This window comes from Nanorana parkeri, unplaced genomic scaffold (genome assembly GCF_000935625.1).
Source record: "Nanorana parkeri isolate BGI_ZX_2015 unplaced genomic scaffold, ASM93562v1 scaffold952, whole genome shotgun sequence".
In the NCBI taxonomy this organism is placed as follows: domain Eukaryota; kingdom Metazoa; phylum Chordata; class Amphibia; order Anura; family Dicroglossidae; genus Nanorana; species Nanorana parkeri.
Genome location: NW_017307220.1, coordinates 102,924 through 112,254, shown reverse-complemented (window position 1 = coordinate 112,254; position 9,331 = coordinate 102,924). Strand labels below are relative to the sequence as shown.

General features: G+C 45.0%; 1 protein-coding gene across 1 annotated transcript in view; it reads left to right on the top strand.

Moving 5' to 3' along the window:
- The window catches only part of LOC108795260 (AFG3-like protein 1), a 25,680-nt gene that overhangs the window by 3,524 nt on the left and 12,825 nt on the right, over positions 1–9,331 (top strand). Inside the window, exons 2-7 of the mRNA XM_018566473.1 lie at positions 1,382–1,479; positions 2,350–2,502; positions 5,045–5,104; positions 5,319–5,443; positions 8,102–8,378; positions 9,144–9,281. Coding sequence (XP_018421975.1) covers positions 1,382–1,479; positions 2,350–2,502; positions 5,045–5,104; positions 5,319–5,443; positions 8,102–8,378; positions 9,144–9,281 — 851 coding nt within the window. The remainder of the gene's footprint in view (positions 1–1,381; positions 1,480–2,349; positions 2,503–5,044; positions 5,105–5,318; positions 5,444–8,101; positions 8,379–9,143; positions 9,282–9,331) is intronic.

Genomic DNA, 9,331 nt, shown 5'->3' with positions numbered 1-9,331 from the left:
GGGGATGGAAGCCAGTGCAGGGATTGGCAGAGGGGGAAAGGGGATGGAAGCCAGTGCAGGGATTGGCAGAGGGGGACAGGGGATGGAAGCCAGTGCAGGGATTGGCAGAGGGGGACAGGGGATGGAAGCCAGTGCAGGGATTGGCAGAGGGGGACAGGGGATGGAAGCCAGTGCAGGGATTGGCAGAGGGGGACAGGGGATGGAAGCCAGTGCAGGGATTGGCAGAGGGGGACAGGGGATGGAAGCCAGTGCAGGGATTGGCAGAGGGGGACAGGGGATGGAAGCCAGTGCAGGGATTGGCACAGGGGGGTTGCAGACACTGAGTCGTTGGCCAGGTGGATGAGTCTAGCAGCTGCATTCATGTTAGACTGAAGGGTTGAGGAGCCTGTGTAGTGGAAGGCCAATGAGGAGGGAGTTGCAATAGTCAAGACGAGATACAACAAGTAAGTGTATGAGTAGTTTTGTGGTTTCATTGGTGAGGAAGGGGCGTATTTTGGAGATGTTACGAAGGTGAAGGCGGCAGGATTTGGATAGTGATTGGATGTGGGGAAGAAAGGTGATGTCCAAGTCAAGGATGACACCTAGGACCTTGGAATGGGAGGAGGGATGGATAGTTGTGTTATCAATCTCAAGGGAAAAGTTGGGGGAAGGCACAAGGGCGGGCGGAAATATGAGCTCAGTTTTTGAAAGGTTGAGTTTTAAGAAGTGTTGTGACATCCAGACGGATATGTCATTTAGTAGATTAGTGACACGCAAGGACACTGAGGGGGTGAGTTGTGGAGTAGAAAGATAGATTTAAGAGTCATCGGCATAGAGATGGGATTGGAAGCCATGGGAGGGTATTAACTGACCAAGGGAGGAGGGATAGATAGAGAAGAGAAGGGGTCCAAGGACAGAGCCTGGGGGGACCCCTACAGAAAGAGGGAGGGTAGGGGTTAGATTTTTAGGTGACACTAAAGGATCGCTTAGATAGGTAGGAGGAGAACCATGAGAGAGCAGAATCTTGTAGGCCAAGCGAGTGGAGTTTTTTGAGGAGGAGCAGGTGGTCAACAGTGAAATTAACCACTGAACTATCACGTTCTCAAACAATTCATCCCCACACAGCTACCTCCTCATGTATCACTTGCCCCTCTCTTAGTTTGTAAGCCCTCACGGGCAGGGCCCTCCTTACCATCTTGTCTTGAATTGTAGTTTGATTGTAATGTCTTCCTTATATTGTAAAGCGCTAGATTTATACCTAGTATATAAACAAATCATTTAGAAAATTAATTACGTAATTAATTACTTAATTGTTAATTTTATATTGTAAAACGCTCTGCAAACTGTTGGCGCTATAGAAATCCTGTATAATAATAATTACTGCCTTCCTGTTTCTCCACAGACAAATCTACTGATAATGGCTCACAGGGAGGGAATGACAACGGCAAAAAAAAGGATGACAAGAAGAAAGAACCGACATGGTGGCAACGTCTACAGAAGGTATTTAAATAACAGTGAACAATTTTGTTACGCTGAATTGTTATTATGATTCAGGATTTGTATGGCGCCAACAGTTTGCACCGCTGCTTGCAAAGTAAAGGGAGACAATGCAGTTACCTTACAATTCAATACAAGAGGATTCGCTGCTCATGAGAGCTTACAATCTAATAGAATAAAAATGTTGGATTGTATAGAAAATTCACTTTGCAAAGAATAACCAATCATTTGCAAGGAAAAAAAAGAAACCGTATTTTTGCTTGCACATGATGGGATGGAGGACATAAGCAGAGCTTCACCTGCGTTCCAGGTGTGCCCGATTGCACTAGGGGCGGCGGGCGTGGCTGCGGTACCATTGACTTCATTGCACCGCCACTCCCCTAAACCCAGGGAGGCGGCCGGCTAGCGTTCCAGGGGCCGAACGCTCTGGAACGCAGACTTTGTGGTGTGAACCGGCCCGTCCCAGTAACGATTTTAATGTGCTTGTTTTCTAAATAAAGGTGTTTTTTCGCTGGTGGATCTCATTAAGCTCGTCATTTGAAAAGTAGATCTCCAGACGAAAAATTGTGGGCACCCCTGGTGTACAAGTCGAGGGCCCACAGGGCAAAGCATGTGCCTTTCCATTGGCCACTGAAGTGTCTATGATGGCAGGATGCTGGGGGGACAGATCACAGCTTTAACGTGGTGCTGATGTTGATGCAGGGGTTGCAGGACTTTACACAAACAGCTTCTAAAGCAGCTGGAGATGTGTGCAGACACCTTGTCATGCTTTCTTTTATCATGGAATGTTGTTTACATAAAGTTTTGTTTCATGTTGGCTTTGCTCTGAATGCAGCTTTGTTTTTTAATTTTACTGATGTCTGTCCCTCATAGGGAGACTTTCCGTGGGACGATCCTGATTTCACCCGACTCGTCATGATGTTATCAGGTGTTTTCTCAACACTTGCAATGGTTTACTATTTCAGAGATCCTGGAAAAGAGATCAGCTGGAAGGAGTTTGTGCAGCAGTATTTGGAGAGAGGACTGGTAAGTGATGTAATGGAAATCACTCTTAAGCTGCCCATACTCCTATAGATTATCTGCAGATCTTCTATGGTCAGATGGAAAAAGTGTAACAGATTCCTCCATCTACGCTAAACTGTGTGGATGGAGGAATGTCCCGCTGGGCCAAGCTTCAGTATCTTGCTAGTCGGCCCCCGCTGGCTGTCAAAATATCAGAACCATCTGATTGGATGCAGGCATTGTTCAGGTGTTTTGAGAGCCAGCGGGGCTGACTAGCAAGGTACTGAAGCTTGGCCCAGTGGGAGATTCCTCCATCCACACAGTTTAGCGTAGATGGAGGAATCTGTTGCACTTGTTCCATTTGACCAAAGAAAACCTGCAGATAATCTATAGGTGTATGGCCAGCCTAAAACAGCTGTGGATGCGTCTGTGAAGGATTTAGTTTCTCCAAATCATGGTATAGATACTCGTAGTTAATCACATCTTGCTAGACTTGCTGTGTAATGTTGGAGATGTTTCAATACTCCACCAAGTGGTTCTTTAAGTTCAAGCGATTGTGGGGGAAAACACACATTTATAGGTGACTGAATTGTCTGTATGCTTATACCGGGGAATGTTCCCAACACTTATCTGTTTTAAGGATTCCATTGAGATTTGTGGTGAAATGTCTCAGAAATTAGGAATGAGGTCGTGGATGGCTAGAACAATTTAAAGAAGAACTCTGGGATTTATTCAAATTAACCCTTGCAGTGCACTATAAGGCCCTGTTCACATGATTTTCAGGTCCAGATCAGGTGCGGATCTGCAGACGCGGTGCTATGTGTTTTGGCCGCGTTTTTGATGTGTTTTTTACAAGGAAATGTATTTAGCTGCAGTGCGTTTTTGACGCGTTTTGAGTTTCCGGACCGTTTCCTGACCGTACAAAATGTGACATGCAGTATTTTTTCTGTCGTAACCTGAACGGACTGCGCACGTGAGAACTGTAGCCCATAAAACACATAAGGATGCATTTTTAGTGCAGGAGCGTACGGATCAGGTCAGCACAGAAAACGGACGTCGTGTGAACAGGCCCTTAGAGGTGAGGATGCCAAGGGACATACCGCAGTGGGAGTGGATGGAGAGAGGTGAGTGGCCATAGGACCAAGGATCGGGTGAGTATATCTTGTATGTTTTTGCTCCTAGACCAAAACAAGCACTTAACCCTTGCAGCCTGAGTTGAAAGCCTGTCCTCTGCCAGCATGCTGTAGAGAAGGACTTTTGTTCTCTGTGCGTGTGTGGAAGCAGTGGTCCGACAAGACCCCAGCAAGTCAGATCTATAGCTCTGCAATCTCCAAATGTATTTCCCCATGCTGAATGGAGAGGTCTAGCAGGCAGCCTCCCATCATGAAGCCGGTTTCCTAGCCAATCAGGAAGCCGGGCGGCGGGTCATGACGTGCTGCCCAGCTTCCTGATTGGCCAGGAAGCCAGGCTGCCTAGCAACAAGTGAAGCCGGCTTCCTAGCCAATCCAGAAGCTCGGCGGCACATCATGTCCCGCCGCCTGGCTTCCTGATTGTCCGGGAAGCCAGCTCCATGCTCCCTCGCAACACTGCCGGTCAGAGGGAGATTTCCCTCCGATTTGTAAGTTCCTGTGTCAGGGTAAGTATCGGAGCATTTGGGCGAGTACGAGTATACAAAACTAATCATGATAGTAAGGAACATGAGACAACCTTGGGGGGGTTTTGCAAAGTAAACAAGCAAAGACACAAAAACCGAGATAAAAGATACAATTTGCAAAAACTAACATTTTAGAAACATCTCAAACTGGTTTCTGTAGAATATACTGGAAAACACAATTTCACTTGCTCGGACATGTATAAAAAAATATATACAACTATGTATAACCCTGAACAGACAAATACAATGAATCACCCTTTCACCGATACTAGTATTGGTATCAGTGCATCCCCTATATATACGTTGCCTATACAGCAGGGCTCAAAATTTCCACTCGCCCCCTGCGAGTAACTCTTAAGGCCTGGCTAGTAGCTCAGGACTTGAAATTTTGAGCCCTGCTATACAGTATAAGATGTTTTACATGTTAAAGGATTTGTATTCTATCCGGAGATTTACACAGCTCTGCCAAAGCTCTAGCTGGGGAGGAGACCTGATTTTACTCTGCTGCAGTTATGTAACACTTGCTGGTCTTGTCCCTCCCCCAGCCTATGATGGGACAGTGAAAGGTGAAGCAGCAGACTGATGCGCTCATCTCTCTCTCTGCTCCCTCGTCCTATTAGCGTGTTTCTGGTTAGCATATGAGCACAGCTGATTAGCTCCTTGCGCTGCTTCTCCCTTTCCTAGCCTGAGTTCTGCTGCACAGAGGATTGAAAAAGGCTAATGCTAGGCCAGATTCAGGTACTTGCACTGCTTGCATTTTAAAAATTGCATTTAAAAATATGTTAATGACTATAGATCTGCAGTCAGGTGTGTCTTTTTTGTATTTGCTTGAAGTTCAGCTTTAATCACACTGCAATTTTTAGCAGTGATAGCAGATGACTCTCCTGTATTCTCTTTCCTTGTTTGCTGCAGGTGAACCAGCTGGTGATTGTGAACAAGCAGTATGTGAGAGTGATGACTACAACCAAAGAAGTAAGTCCTCAGGGCCCCTACATTGACTTGCTTTACATACGGACAGTGTGCAGCTGTTGATTTAAATGCCATAAAATAGATGTGTGGTGGGTGGAGGGGGACGTGATTTCTGCTGTGATTGGCTAACTCTGGGTCTCCGAGTCGAATACATATATCTAAAATATTCATGTACAGTATGTCAGTACATCGGTTATAGGTAATCTGTTTCCTGCAGAAACCGGTGTGGTTTTACATTGGTAGCGTGGATATCTTTGAGCACAATCTAGAGACAGCACAGCAAGCAATGAGTATTGATCCAGCAGACCGTGTCACAGTGGTATACAGCAACGAAAGCGATGGGTGAGTGGCACAAATATCACTTTGTAAGTACAGCACACTACCGTTTAAGTATTTTAAGTAGGGATGCACCAAAATATCGTCCGAAAATGATACTTTGAGCAAAATGCTGAAAGTGCAATTTTTTTGCCGAAAATGTGCATCCCTGGTTTCTCTCCTCCTCGCTGGGCGCTGCTCTGTGTCCCCTCTAAGACAGAGCAGGGGGAGGAGAGAAAGTGTCAGAAGGCCAAGCGGGGTGGGCAGGAGATCGCTGTCCGCACTATCACTGGAGGCCGAGCTCTCCTCCCCTGTGCCACCCTGCTCTGCTTCCTGTGACAGGCAGATCAGAATCGAGACCAGTGCAGGGAGGAGACGGCTGTCAGCTTTCACAGGAGACCCAGCCAGCGGTGCTCTCATCCCCGCATCGCCTCCGCTCAACCTCCTGTGATAGCCGAAGGAGTCAGAATGGAGAGCGGGTTACAAGTGCTCAGTAAATAATTGAGGACATAGTATGTTTACTGTGTCCCCAATTATGAATAAACAGGAAGCGCGCTACATCACTTCTGTTCATTCATGTTTGTGGACATAGTAACTGATACTATCTCCACAATGTATGAATGGTCAGGAGCACTCAGTATAGAGGCTTCCAGGTCATTCATAACAGGGGCTGCAGAAAAAAGACTTTTCGGTTTCGGTCTGAAAATTCCATTTCGGTGCATCTCTACTTTTTAAACTCGTTGATATACGTAACATTACTATAGGAAGTTATAGAAAAGTTTATTAAGATAGGATAGAGTATATGGAGCAACTGTGTCTTTTACAGAGTATCGAATCCCCCAAACAAAACTGTAATATATTGCAGCTCATCAGCCTTTAGATGTGGCGGCTGTCTTCCTTTTTTCTTTTTCTACCAGGTTTTTTTTTTTTTTCTTTTTTTTATCTGGTAATCCTGCAGATAACTCACTTCCTGTCCTATGGTGATAAGCTCACTCAGCCCACTGTATCTATGGAAGGATCCATGATAGTCTAGGTTGCTCTCCTGATCTAGACTACTACAAACCCCTCCTCTTTCATCTCCACAACAAAGTCAAGTGGGTTTTTCTTTGTAGTTTACAGAAGGTAGCTGATAAGATGGTTTGTTATATCAGTTCAGCCTGCACAGCCATCGCCTTCTCCCCCATCTATCCAAACCTAATGCTTTATATTTCTCTTGATGCCTCCATTTAACTGAGGCCAGGTTGTGAGATAAAACAGCTGCCCTCCTCCAGGGCATCATACACTGGTGTTTCTGTGGCACTCTCCCTACACACACAAACCTCTCTGGGGAGGACGGCTATCTGTTTTATCTCATGTCTGGCCTCAGTAAAAGGATTGTTTAAAAGGCGACCTCTGGAGCTGTGACCAAAGGGATTGCTTTTAATTTACAGTGAATGAAGGCATCAAGAGAAATATAAAGCATTTGCTTTGGATGTATGGTATTTGAGGGATATTTGCAGCAATTTTGCTTGTTCTATGGAGCTGAGAAGGGAGCAGAGGAGAGATAAAGAAGCACAGGGCTACAGAATGATCAGGGGGTGGGCACTGAGTGCTATAACTCCCCCATAGGAATGTCCATCATTTAGGCTTCAGCAAAGGTGGTGGAGCTACAGCCAGCACTGACAGAAATCAAAATGTCATTTTATTTGCAAACCCCTGCACAGATTTAAATGGGACCAAGATTAATGCACACTGGATCCCCTGAAGAAGAAGAGTTATTTGTTGCAGCTTGGTTTGAGTAAAGTGGTTACTAAGTGGTGGAGTGATGGAGTTCATTCTTAAATAGTCCCTGACTCCAGACCATATATTTCAAGAACAATCTTCGCAAAAGATTAAATGTGCAACATGTTATTTGCTTGCAAAAACATTCCGTGTGTAGACATCCAAAAGCACTGAGACTGCTACTGGGTGCTGCCATCTTGGATGTCATGCAAGCTTACTGTCATTCAAGTGATGCACTATAGTATTCTTCCTTGCTCTTTCCCCAGCAGCTACATACAAGATTATGTAGGGAGGTGAGGGGACAGTAATTAGCTACACTTTTACAAGTAGAGAAAGCTAGGACTTGCAAGAAAGGGGGCAGGGGGCTGTGCTAGGTAAGCCACTCTTCCTGAAGTGGTCACATTTGCTGGCGAGTTCAGCGTGGTACATTGCAAGTGGATAAAAGAAAAGACAAAAAGGTGATGATGTCAAGTATTTAAATACTTTTCGATTTGTATGTGCTTTTCACTTCAATTTTTAAGGGGTTAATAGCTGTGGAGTTTTACCTCTCCATGGAGCTGCGGGCTCTCAGCGGCACTGAGGGTGTAGTTTGGGGCGGGTGTTATCTAAGCGTATTATCACTAGCATGCATCTCACACCTTTGACTGCCTCCAGGCAATGTGTGTTCATGTTCAAGGCATGTGGAATACAGGGAGGGTGTAGCAGGCTAATGACGAGCTGTAATATGTCTACATTAGGGGAGAGGTGTCTTTTTGGAAGAAAAAAAAATAAACCATTTTACTCAAGATTGCAGACTTTCCATCTACCTTACCTTACCTAAGAATATTTTTAATCCTTACTGTAAGAGATTATGGTCGAGAGAAGAATGCAGATTTGAATACGTTGATGTCGATTAACATGTGTTTTCCTTATGGTAATTTGCAGGTCCTATTTCCTGAGCCTCATCCCTACGTTGCTCATTGGGGGCTACCTGTTGTACAGCATGCGGAGAGGGTTAGGGATTATGGGGCAAGCCCGAGGAGGGAAAAGAGGTGGAATTTTTGGTGTTGGAGAGACGACAGCGAAGATGCTGAAAGGAGAGATCAATGTCAAGTTCCAGGATGTGGCTGGATGCGAAGAGGCAAAACTTGAGATAATGGAGTTTGTGAATTTCCTCAAGAATCCCAAACAGTATTATGAGCTTGGAGCTAAAATCCCAAGGGTAAGGCCTACATGATGAGGACAAAGGGTGGGCTTTTTCATTCGAATACCATTACACATATAAAATCCAAACTTTTGCTAAATACACAGTTAAAATACATACATGGAAAACTGTTTTACCAGCCTAAGGATTTGTATTTATGTCCATCTATTCCTGAAATGTACACAGATCTGCCACACAGCTCAGCCCTGACAGGGTGCAGTTAAGTAACACAGGTCTGATTCCCCACCCCAGCTTGTGACTGGAGAGTGAAAGGAGTAGCAACGGACTGATGAGCTCATACCTAACTCAGCTCTTTTCTACCATCTGTATGTTTGTTGTTGGCACATTTATTTATATTACTACAGGCATTTACATAGTGCTGACCATTTTACGTAGTTTTTTACATAGCGCACATTCACATCAGTCCCTGCCCTCAAGGAGCTTACAATCCAAGGTCCATTTCTCACATGCACACATATGCATACTAGGGCCAATTTAGACAGCAGCCAAACAACCTGCTTCACTCATCTCAACAGTCAAGCCTTTCATGAAGGCAGTGCAAACAGCAATGGTGTAGTACACGCTCCTAGTAACAACATCCAATCAGATTTCAGTTTATTGTGGTCAAATTACTGATCGATTGATGGATGATTGTTTGCTATGGGTCACTGTTTACTTGGGCATCACCATTTGATTGTGTTTACTTATGTACTTTTTCTAGAAACGGATGCCTATTTCATATTCGGTTACAAAACACCTGACTTTGTCTTGCTGCCTCCTTAGGGAGCAATGCTCACTGGACCTCCTGGTACTGGCAAAACCCTCCTCGCCAAGGCAACAGCAGGGGAGGCTAATGTTCCATTTATCACTGTCAATGGATCTGAGTTCCTAGAGATGTTTGTTGGTGTTGGTCCAGCCAGGGTAAGTTTAGACTGAAAGTCTGTGTGTATAATATATATATTATATATATT